Source organism: Podarcis muralis, chromosome 14, assembly GCF_964188315.1.
Source record: "Podarcis muralis chromosome 14, rPodMur119.hap1.1, whole genome shotgun sequence".
Taxonomy (NCBI): Eukaryota; Metazoa; Chordata; class Lepidosauria; order Squamata; family Lacertidae; genus Podarcis; species Podarcis muralis.
Genome location: NC_135668.1, coordinates 39,452,046 through 39,464,164, shown reverse-complemented (window position 1 = coordinate 39,464,164; position 12,119 = coordinate 39,452,046). Strand labels below are relative to the sequence as shown.

The 12,119-nt window shown below is 46.1% G+C and overlaps 1 protein-coding gene across 25 annotated transcripts in view; it reads right to left on the bottom strand.

Moving 5' to 3' along the window:
• Positions 1–12,119, bottom strand: part of MAPK8IP3 (mitogen-activated protein kinase 8 interacting protein 3) — a 67,185-nt gene that overhangs the window by 36,995 nt on the left and 18,071 nt on the right. For 16 of the 25 annotated variants that reach the window (XM_077918482.1, XM_028705304.2, XM_028705306.2 and 13 more), the window contains exons 5-9: positions 11,873–11,896; positions 8,284–8,425; positions 4,842–5,085; positions 4,384–4,483; positions 4,149–4,267 (exon numbers count right to left, since the gene is read on the bottom strand). In XM_077918482.1, the coding sequence (XP_077774608.1) occupies positions 4,149–4,267; positions 4,384–4,483; positions 4,842–5,085; positions 8,284–8,425; positions 11,873–11,896 (629 nt within the window). The remainder of the gene's footprint in view (positions 1–4,148; positions 4,268–4,383; positions 4,484–4,841; positions 5,086–8,283; positions 8,426–11,872; positions 11,897–12,119) is intronic. The other 9 variants (XM_028705315.2, XM_028705320.2, XM_077918485.1 and 6 more) reach the window with 3 other exon arrangements.

Genomic DNA, 12,119 nt, shown 5'->3' with positions numbered 1-12,119 from the left:
AATTGGATCATGGCCCTAATGCCTTAAAATGGAAATGGCCTTAACCCAGGTCTAACAGTTGGCCAATTTAGCCTAGTACTGTTGGCTCTGTCTGGCAGCAGCTCTCAGACGAACATAGGAAGTTACTTTATACCGAGTCTGACCATTAGTCCATTTCTGCTCAGTACTGACTGTAATGACTGGTAAGCAGCTCTCCTTGGTTTCAGAATAGGAACATGTGCAACCCCATGTTGGAGGTGCTGGGGACTTGTGCTGGGCCCGGGGGTAACCTGAGTAACGCGGTCCAGGTCCGATCCCGAATCCAAGGGTTCTGCGAGGAGTTAGTCCGGCAGGGCCAAGGAGGGACACGAGGCAGGAAACCAGGTAAGATCAGGCACAGGATCACAGGCAGGTTCTGGCAAACAGCAACATTGCTCCAGCAAGCCTTTTATCTCTGTCGGGGTAACGGCCGGTCCTGATCCCCCCGGTGACTCACCTCCCGTCTCGCCTGAAGGCGAGCACTCCTCCCGCGAGTACTCAGGTCTCTCCTTCTCTCAGACCTCAGTCTCTGCACCTTGGGAGATGTTGGTGGGTTACTAGACCCAGAGGCCACCTCAGCCTCTCCTGACCCAACTGGTAATGGAGCAGCTGTAAGTGATTGCCCAGCTAAAGGCAACGAGGTAATCCCCGCATCTGGAGCCAGGGAAGGTTCAGCCCCCTGACTCAGCCCAGCTGGTGTTTGTTGCAGGGAAACCTCTGTGCAGACTGAGGCAAAGGATCTGGTGCGGACTGAGACTCCTCTGGCTCCGAGTCCGAGTCCCAGGCCATTACAGGACTGAACCTGGGAACTTCTGCATGCAAATAAGATGTTTTATTACTGAGCCACAGGTCTTTCTGGAAGCTGCCTGATACCAACAACATCAGGCCCTTGGTCCATCCAGCTTCACATTATCTACACTGACTGGAAGCTGCTTTCCAGGGTTTCAGGCAGAGGTCTATTCTAGCCCTATCTGTAGATGCCAAGCATTGAACCGGGGACTTTCTGCATGTAAAGCAGGTGCTCTTCCAATGGGCTATTGTCCCTGCCCATTTTTTTTTTTGTGAGGGGAATGGTATGCACTTGCAAGAAAAGCAGTAAAAACAGGAGGCTCCTTGAGCCAGTGGTGTGCTATGCGCAATGCTGGTGGGCTGCCTTTGTCTCAGTGGGATGCAAGCTGAGCAGGCCTGCATGACAGTATTAAGCTCTGAATTGAATCTCCTCTGCTTTAAGATAGGCAATTCATAACACTTACCATTTGCACATCCTTTGGGTTCCTCTCATCACCAAATATCCCCTTTTAGTTGAGGTAAAGATAAGTTTTACACGACAAAATAGTCTGGCCACCTAGGAGTAAAATTTCAGTCGTTGCCCTGCCCCCGCCCCCATTCTCTGAGGAGCCACAGCTATTCTTGATTGGCTAATCGCCCAGCCCTCTTAGATTCTGGTCAGATAATGAAAAGAAAAAAGATATTAGTCTAGCCATTACAGGGCTAAACAAGCAGCCACATCAGAGCACTTCCTCCAGTGACCAAACTACCATTTCCTCCCATCCCACCCAAACAATGCCCCTCGTTCTGGGTCACTGTGTTTGAGAGGCAGGGAGGAATGACAAACATCACATAACAATGGCGGCCACCAGTGGGGGAATTGGGGGGGGGTGTCTGAAGGTGAATGTCATCCCTCCCAACCCCAGAAAATCACTCCTCCAAATCCAAATGGCCACAGAAGCACAAAATTTGGGGGTATTTGTGTTAAGCCCTACTTTGATATAACCATTCAGTGTATTCAATGCTAGTTCTACTCAGAGAAGACCCCTGAAAATAATGGACATGTTTAACATCTCACTCCATTAATTTTGATGGCTTGAATCCAATTAAGTTCTATGCAGAGTACACCCACTGAAATTAACACACCTAACTTAAGTCATGTCCATTACTTTCAGTGAGTCTACTATGAGCAGGACTAGCACTGGACACAATCCAATGGGTCTTCTCTGACTAAAACCTGAGCCACATTCACAGATTTAAAGAACTCTCATGGCACCTTAAAACAGTCATAGCCCAAAGAATCCTGGGAACTGGCATTTGTTAAAGAGTACCGAGATTTGTTAGGAGATCCCTATTACCCTCACAGAGCTACAATTCCAAGAGTTCCCTGTGAAGAGGGATTGGTCGTTAAACCATTCTGGGAACTGTTGCCCTGTGAGGGGCATAGAGTTTTGCAAACAATTCTAAGCACACTAAAGAAACTACAGTTCCCCATAGCTCATGACTGTTTAAAGTGCTATCATAGTGCATGTATGGAGTAAATGTGGCCTTAGCTGGATACAACCCATGATTTTTATCTGACTGTTGCCATTGCTTTTGGCAATACTGATTTGGTGTGCTACCCTTGAGCAGGCCAATGAATAGGTACAATATAAATTTAGCTAATGATAACGTAAATGGTGATACATGATCAAGCCGTGTTCAGTGGGAATGTTGCAGGGGAGAGGGAGTGAACCTGTGGTAGTGAGCATGAATTTGAGCATGGAAATATATTTGGTGTGTGACAAGGACTCAAGATGAGGAAAGGAAATTATAAAGTTTTGGAAGTGACAGCTAAATAAGACTTCTGGGCATTGATAATTCTGCATTCTACTTTTTTGGCTATCAATGTAACACTTATTAGCTGGTCTACTTGTTCCTTTGCTTTTATTAGCAGCTTGGCAATATAGCAGGTAAACTATTTATTAATTTTATTTGACAATGTTTACTTCTCAGGGCCGTTGTCGTGGAAGGCTATGTGTAGACTATGTGCAATTCCTCACGTGGGGAAGAAAAACTACAGAACACAATTCTGATCACAGAATTCAGTTTTCCAAAATCAGTTCATTAAAAAGTTTATATTCCTTACAGCTGGGAAGCGGTATGCCTGAAAGGATGTGGGCAATATGTGGTGAAATCTCAAAAGCAAAAACATAGGGCGAGATTTCCAGTAATAGAGGATAGAAAGGCACCTGTGCCCTACATGGCACCTCCTCCAAGTCTAAAATAGCAGAGTAAATTAGGCAAAATAATTTATGTAACTCTGCTTTAATTTGCATAATTTGCATAAACGTCACAGAATTCTGTGGACTACATGCATATAAATGACAGGAAAGGAAAGTTCGACTAAACATTAGGAAGAACTTTCTGACGGTAAGAGCTGTTTGGCAGTGGAACCTCAGAAGGTGGTAGCCTCTCATTCATTGGGGGTATATAAACAGAGGTTGGGTCGTCATCTGTCATGGATCCTTTAGTTGAGATTCCTGCATCGCAGGGGGTTGGACTAGATGACCCTTGGGGTCACGTCCAACTCTACAATTCTATGATTCAGAGGGAAATGCCCTTTCTATTTCATCCCAATGTTTGCTGATCACATCTGATCACCACAATCTCTGCATCTTAATCTAGAGCAGGGGTAGCCAACACAGTGCCCTCCTGATGTTGCTGGGCTTCCATCAGCCCCAGCCAGCCTGGCCAATGGTTAGGGATGATGGGAGTTAGATTACAACAACTAAAGGTATTAACTTATGGTCTGTGTGTGTGGTTTGGGAGCTGCACGGCCAAGGAAAAAACCATGCTGTCCAGGGTTGTAAAGACTGCAGAGAGAATAATTGGGTGCACTCTTCCCACCTTGGATCAAATCTATGCTGTCAGGTGCCATAAGAAAGCGGCAGAGATAGCGCAGGATAGTGCGCACCCCGGAAATGATCTCTTTCAGCTTCTGCCTTCTGGAAGAAGGTATAGGGTTATAAAGACTAGTACTAGCCGCCTGAAAAACAGTTTCTACGCAAATGCAATTCTGGTTCTAAACGCAGCATAAGGGGTCTCTATAGTATAGTGTATTTTAAAATGGGGGTTCAGAGTTTTTAGGGGTTTTTGAATGTTTTATGTAGTTTTCCAGTTTCATTGTTCCGCATGGGACAATGGCAATAAAGATATCATATATCGGGAAGCTGTTGGCTATCCCTGCTCTAGACCATAAAGACTTACATGACTTCTTCCAGCTCTTTACCTAATTATCTCTCCAGCTACTCTACCTCAAAGGGCTGTTGTGGTAAATAAGATAAGAATTTCAAAAGCAGCACTCTTGAAGCAGGCTTTACCTAGGAGGTCCGCTCCTTCATCCACATCGCCAATGGCTTCCGAGCCAACTTCAGTAAGTTCAGTGTACAGCGAGTCGGTGTTGATGCCGAAGGCCTTGTTCACGATCCCCTGAGTAGGGCTGTCATGCAAAGAGAAAAAGAATGGAAATGCTGCAGACTGGCACGAAATGAATAAAAGCTGCACTCTGCACTCATGGGCAGCATGCCTAAAGAAAGGGAATGTCTGCACCCAAACCTGTTTCCTGTGCGTTCCAGTCTGGGATCCTGGCACATATCCAGCTCTGGAGTAGAATCAATGTCTTGGAAATCTGACCCCTCATCGCTGCTCCCCATCCCTGTAGGATGGAATGCAAAGAGGGAAATATTCATAGTCAAGAAGACCAAACCAACATTTCAGATCAGAGGTGGGCATTTGCACCTCCATTTATCAAGGAGGATATTGGTGACAACCCAAAGAGAACAGCAGAGATCTCATGCAGCCACCAATAATTCCTCATCCACACACACATCCACGCACTTAGCTAGGTTTAAGAGGCAGTCCTTTGCTCAACTCCGGGCACCGCAATCTAACTGCAGCCCCAAAAATAAGGAATATGCTAATTTACACCATTATGGGATAATAATTCCTTCTTGGAATGTTATGTCCACATCTCACATTCCTACAGGAAACAAGTTAAACATAGCCAGCCATACCTATGCTCACATTCCTCGTCTCTTGGGCGACCTGGACTTCCATATTTCTACTATTCCGTTTCTCCCGCGACCGCTTGTTGTTCTTTGACGTGATGTAGTCATTCATGGGCTGAAGGCTCTCATTCAGGGGGGTGACAGCAGCAGAGGGCACGGACGAGGTGGGTGTGTTGGATTTTGTTCCGGTGGTGCTGGGCGTAGCCGCTGCCGAGGACTGTCCAGACTCAGACATTTCATCAGGCGGGCACTAGGGGCACAGCAGTTTGGAGGGGGGTGGGAAGAGAAGGGATGGGGAGGCAATCACATGCATCAGTTAATTTTTCCTCCCATTTACTGGTCAGGCGGCTGCCTTGTAGCATTGTGATATACGAGCACTATGCACTAAAAAGCCTATAACGGCCACTACAAAAATGAGGCCCAGTGTGGTACAGTGGTTTAGAATGTTGTGTCTGGACTTTTATAAACAGCCGGGTTCAAGTCTCCATTTAGCAATTAAGAGAAGTGGGTGCCCTCAGGCAAGTCACCATTAACCAAACCTACCTTGCAGGGTTGTTGTGAAGGATAAATTTAATTAGACCATACAAAAATATTGTAATTCTCCCAAGATTTTTAATGGCCCGTTAGCAGCTTTTAAGATTCACTGTGCTGCTTAAGAAAAGTCATGTTTAGTTTATGTGTTTTATTCTCTGATACCCAATATCCTCACGTAATATCCTCTTTTTTCCTTTTCTCTCCAGAACGCCTCAGATTTTTTTGTCATATGTTTGGCTCACCCCTTGGCCTGAGTGCTTAATGGTGAATAATGGCCCACAAGGAGCCACAATGTGTTGGAGGCCTTGTGTCATCTATGGGTGCTAGTGAATCCCATCTTCCTGAGTTATAATTTGACCCTTGCTTATTATATAAGGAACAGTCAACCACACAGTCAGAAGGCACCTCTACTCACTAGACCACCCTGGCTGTTGTTGCCCCGATGTGGCAAGGTTCATAATTATGACCAAATGCTGGACTCATTGTTTAGGGGCAAACTACAGAAGCAAACAAGCCAAAGGATCCAGTCAAAGGACCGTCACTAGTGACAGGACTTTTAAAAACAAGAGCACATACGCACATCTGAAAAGCAGTACAACTGAAACAAAGACACACATTTACACAAAACCATACCTATTCACCCAAACATCTGGAGGACCACAAGTTCCCCATTGATGTTATAGGACCATAGTACATAGTTCATTTTTAGGAGACTGGATGAGGACCATATTTGGCCACTGCAGGAACCATGTGGAGTCATCCTCCAGCTATCTTCATGGCTGATAGGAACCACTGTGGGACCAGTGCCAGCAATGGACTAGCCCTGGAGGAAAGGGGACCCTCTTTTCTAGAGGCACTTCTGACTTCTACACCAAATCCCTGCCACTTAAGTAAGAACACAAGAAGCACCACTGAACTCTTAGCTTTTGTTCAGGCAATTTGCAGAATGGTGATTTCTTCAAGGCCAGGGGTGATCTTGTTAACATTAGTCTAGAGGGATTCCCTTACTGCAAACCCAGCTATACTTCCACAGCTGACACATGCACGCACATACATACATACATACAGAGCATAGCAAAATGACAATGGAGACTGTGAAAAGATGGCCACTTAACCCTTTGCAGCCATATATTCTTAAAGGCAAGGATGCCATTCTTTAATGAGCAGCAGAATTTCAAGTCCTCTATATACTGTGCTGGCGAGCTTCAAGTAGCCTATGTGGTCTTAGATACCAATTGTTTTCAGGTGTGTAACAAGAACAAGCTAGCAGCAGAAATCCTATCACAAAGGTACTATCAAAGACTAAAAAACCAGAGTAATGCAATTCTCTACTAACAATACATTCATTTCCCTAATGGTTTTACTAGTGCCGAATGTTGTTTGCACAACACTTAGATATTTTGTTTGCACCTTGCCAACTAGAGAACAAAGCATAGGCTTGCCATATGTCAGGAAAATTCATGATGTGCTGGTTTTTGGGTGTAAAAATGGTGCGGGGGGGGGGGGGGGTTTAGCCAAACTGGCAAAATGTCTGGGAAAACCTGGATGTATGGCAACGCAATGAAAAAAGCAGTGGAAACAGCTCCAAAACCTTAAAATCACTATTTTGGGAGGAGAAATATGGCAACCCCAACAAAGCCTTGTTACCAAGTATGTGATATACTTGGTGATATACTGCATTTCCAACTTCAGGGAACCTTTTTTTGTTGTGGGGCAGGAAGCTATGAATGGTTTAAAGGCACAGGGCATAGCATATCTCCTTCTTAGCAAAAGGCAGCAGCAGAGAGGAGAGGAAATCCAGGTCAGGATTACAAGAAAAGTTACAACAAAAAGGATTTAGACTAAATATTACACGGCTTCCCAATAAAGCATCCTAGGAACTGTAGTTTGTTAAAGGTGCTGAGAGTTGTTAAGAGACACCATTCCCCTTTAAAGGTAAAGGTAAAGGGACCCCTGGCCATTAGGTCCAGTCGTGGACGACTCTGGGGTTGCCGCACTCATCTCGCTTTATTGGCAGAGGGAGCCGGCATACAGCTTCCAGGTCATGTGGCCAGCATGACTAAGCCGCTTCTGGCAAACCAGAGCAGCACACGGAAATGCCATTTACCTTCCCGCTGGAGCAGTACCTATTTATCTACTTGCACTTTGACGTGCTTTCGAACTGCTAGGTTGGCAGGAGCAGGGACCGAGCAACAGGAGCTCACCCTGTCGCGGGGATTCGAACAGCCGACCTTCTGATCAGCAAGCCCTAGACTCTGTGGTTTAACCCACAGCGCCACCCGCGTCCCCCATTCCCCCTTACAGAGCTACAATTCCAGAGTAGCTTAATAATCAGTCCATCTTCCTGGGGAGCCATGGAAATTGGAGCTCTATGTCAGAAACAGGGGACTCCTGATACGATTTTTGAAGGAAGCCATTTATGCATTGCCATGCATGTAACAAACTACCCACCAAACAATTTATGCCTAGGAGCTGGCATACCAATAACTGCAGATATATAATGGGTTTTTTAAAACTGGATTTTCTGTGGGGTGAGAGTAAATCTGGGTTATATGATTATATGAAGAAAAAGCAGAGGGTAGTATTTTTAGGACAACATGGAGACTGCAAAAAGAAATTCTGAGCAGGGGCAACATTGAGTCCATAATAAAATTGTCCTGATGGAAGCACCTTGAGTGTATGCTAGCTGATGGGCGAATGTTAAAATGCTGCTGCCCCAGGCAAAAAAACCCCCACAAACTTTAGGAAAAGAACACTCATCACACACAGGAGTTTAGCTGAGCAAAGCATCAGCAAAGAAATGGCTATGAGCTGCAAAGGGTTACAGACACACACGAGGTCTCTCTGTCCTGATGGAGGTGCTGCTGACAAGTAGGCAAGGATGCCCTCGCTTCCATGATGGTGTTAGAAAAACCTTGTAGCCGGAGTTGGACTGCAGCTGGCCGAGGTCACTCAGATGCCAGTGGTCCACTGCGGGGGCCATCTTGGCGCCCACCTGCCCACGTACCATGTCATCTGTGAGGGGGATGTTCAGAGAATTGGGACGCCTCTTCATGCTAGAGACAGAAAAGGAAAGTCAGAGAGAGAGAAGGAGAGAAAGAGAGAGCATGGGAAAGAGTTAGGAAACCAGCAGATCCTTGACGTGGAGAAAGCAGCAAAACAAACCCATCATAGTTAAAAGTGGGCCAAGTATCCCAAGGACAACCCATTAACATTCCCATAAGATTCAACTGCCCAAGAAGTGGAAAGTCCTTTTAAAAAACAGACACCAAGTTTCCAGACATCTGGGTGTGAAAATATGCTCCAAAGTGTATGTACCTGCTGAAATCTCTGAAGTCAGTGGGATGGTGGCATACATTTTGAAGCAGTTGGGGGCACTGGCACCTGCATAGTTCCATGAATAGTGGATAGGAAGCTGCCTTATACCAGAGCAGAACAACAGTCCATCTAGGTCAACACTGTCTACACCGGGGTAACCAACATTGTGCCCTCCAGATGTTGTGGAACTTCCCATCAGCTCCAGCTAGCATGGCCAGGGATTATGGGAGTTGTAGTACAGCAACACCTGGAGGCTGCCATGTTGGCTATGCCTGGTCTATGCTGATGGGCAGCAGCTCTCCTGGGTCTCAGGAAAGAGTATTTCCTGGCTCTACCTGAACATACCAGAGATTGAATTATGGATCACTGGTATGCAAAGTGTGTGCTCTGCACCAGTGAGCAACAATCCTTCTGAAGTCAAACCAGACCTTATTGTACAAAAAGGCAAATGAATGAATAAAACTGTAGAATAATTTATGAAAAATAGGGAGACATAATGCAAATCTGCGTGGTTTGTACTACTCACAAAATTCTGTATTTCCTGGTGTGGAATTTTAAACCTTTCAGCACAGGATTCACACACCAACCCCAGGAATTGGGCTGGGTACCTGCCCTAGATGGAACTGCACTTCCTCTGAAGAAATAGGTGTTTAGTTTAGGGGTGATCCTAGATCCATTGCTGTCACTACAGTCTCATGAGTTTTTTGTTTTTTGTTGGTTGGTTTGGTTTTTTGCTGCTTTTACTGATAATTTCAATCGGCATATAACTTTGAATAAATTAAAAATAAAAATCAAATGCAACCCTGACTGTTGGCCATGGTGGCTGGAGCTGATGGGAAGCGAACTCCAACCTCATGCCAGAGGTTCCCCATCCTCAGCCTAGAACCTCTATGTTGGCAAGGGGAGTAGGGCAGCTTTGAACTTGCAAAACACTTTTCTTCCAGCATGAATTGAGCAGGGAGCGGAGGTGGAGTTTCATGCAACACTCTATAGACTGGCAGCCTTAACTGCACTTGAGCTTCTCTGAGCTTATGCCAAAGCTGGTGCTGCAGCAAAGCCTCAAGCCTTTTCCCTGCTGTTCCTGGTACGGATCACTGCTTCTGCTGAACACAGAAAACCATTTCCCCAGGGATCCAGCTGAGAGGCAGTTACGAGCAGTCTGCTTGTGACCTTGTGTGAAACTGCTGTAATGGAACTCAAAACCCCCGGAAATCCGAAGAGCAAAGGCAGTGAACGAAAGGGCTGGTGAGGCATGCTCAAACTCCTTTGAAAGTGAGAAGTCAAACCAGCAAAAGGGTGTGTGCGTGTCGAGACAAACAAATTTAATTGTAGGTGGGCGTGGGAGTGGGGAAATGGTGACAAAATTGCCCAACAGGAGATTTTCTCGCTTGAAGACATGAATGTCTGTGCTGGTGCATCCAACACTTGAATAGGGGGAGGGATTTCTCCCCCACCCCCACTCAGATAAATTGGGATCAGTCAAGGAAACTGATTGCCAGTAGTTTCCAAGAAAAAAATAATTGATAAGGCCACACATTACCTTATATGAATCTTTGCATTTGCCTGTGTTGTTTTTTTAAGCAAGTCGTTTTTGCTTGGTGGGGGGCGGTGATTCTGGACTGGGACTACGATATGGGTGAAGAAGGCTTTGACATCACCCAGAGCCAACCACAACCCACTTCTGAATTTACTATTTATCCTGGGAGGGAAGCAACTCTTTTGATGCTATAATGAGGGTCCCAGTGAGAACCAGGTACATGTGTCTCAGACAAAAGAGGGGCTTTTATTTGGTGATCTTAGCAGCATTTGGGTATAGTGATATAACATGCTTTGCCAGGCTTCACTAAAGGATGTTGCTAAAGGGAAAGGGACCCCTGACCGTCACGAACGACTCCGGGGTTGTGGCGCTCATCTCGCTCTATAAGCATGGCCAGGGATGTCAGGTGAAAGTGAAAGGCCAATCCATTGCCCGGGACAAGTTACAAAGGCTTTTAGGCCTGTGAACTTCCTGGATCTGTCTGAAGTTTGACTCCAGCTTGCTTGCAGTTTCCTGTCTTTGAAGTGATCTCTAACCTTAGGCTTGAATGCCTGACGAAAGCTAAGACTGTTAGAAGCAACCTACCTGTCAAATGCTTTCCTCCCCCCGCCACACCCACAGACTACAGGTGGCCCTCAGGGGGGAAAGGTGGCCCACCTCTGCTCCAAGGACACCTAGCTCTTCCTAGATGCACTGCAAGTCTACCCATTGCAGTGACCTCTGTCAGGATTCGAACTAGTGCCAGCGCCAAGTGTGAGGGCACCACGGGAAAGTAGCCTCCATGGCCCCACTGCACCCCAGCCCCACCAAGTGAGCTTGTAGGCAGTGGCAAACAGCTTGGAAACTGCACTCTGTAGCGGGCAGCTATGAACTGCTCTTCATTGCAATTACCCACAATGCCCTGACAGAGAGCTGCCCTGGGGCATTATGGGCCTTTTTAAATTGCAGCTTCCCAGCTGCCTTCTGCTACCACTCTGTAATCCCAGGCCTCAGGCATTAGGAAGGATGGAAAGCCAAAGGCAGTCACTGGCTTCGGTAGGCCCTACTATGGCAGTGGAATCCTAGGCCACATCTGCATTATATATTTAAAGAACAATGATACCACTTTAACAGTCATGGTTTTTCTCAAAACATCCTGGGAATTGTAGTTTTTTTAAGGGTGCTGAGATCTGTTAGGAGACCCCTATTCCCCCCACAAGGCTACAATTCCCAGGATTCCCCGAGAGAGTAATTGCTAAGCCACTCTGGAAATTGTACCTCTTTGACATGAATAGGGGTGTCAACTCTCAGCACTTTTAACAAAGTACAATTCCCAAGATTCTTTGAGGGCAGCCATGATTATTAAAACGGTATAATACGGCTTTAAATGTATGGTGCAGGTGTGGCCCTGGTTGCTGTGTGAGGATATCAGGTGCTGCAGCGATGCCCAGTTCAAATGCTGGACCCTGTTCTTCGTCAAACATATGTTGGTGTGACCTGAGACCATTTCCTCTGCCTCTTTAGAGCCTAGGGAAATAGGCTGTCCTGCCTTGACCCACCAGCTTGTCTCACATCAACACAAAACAGCAAAAGCGCTGTTAATGGTCACAGCTACTCCCCCGCAAAGAAAGAGTTCCCAACCCAACAGATACAGATTCTCCCAAATTACCTTTTCCTCCATGACTGGCGGTGGCTGAAGTGACAAACAGAGAGCAGCCCACACAAGAAAGGCAACGGCACAAGAAGCAAGACAAGAGAATAACCATTAGAGTGCAACAGTCATGCAAGCACACACACACACACACACACACATATGTCGTTATGTGCTCACAGAAATGCTCGCCTGAGGAGAGATTGAGACATTGGCACACATAAAACACCCAGCCTAACGAACATGCAGTGGGTCTGGAACACAC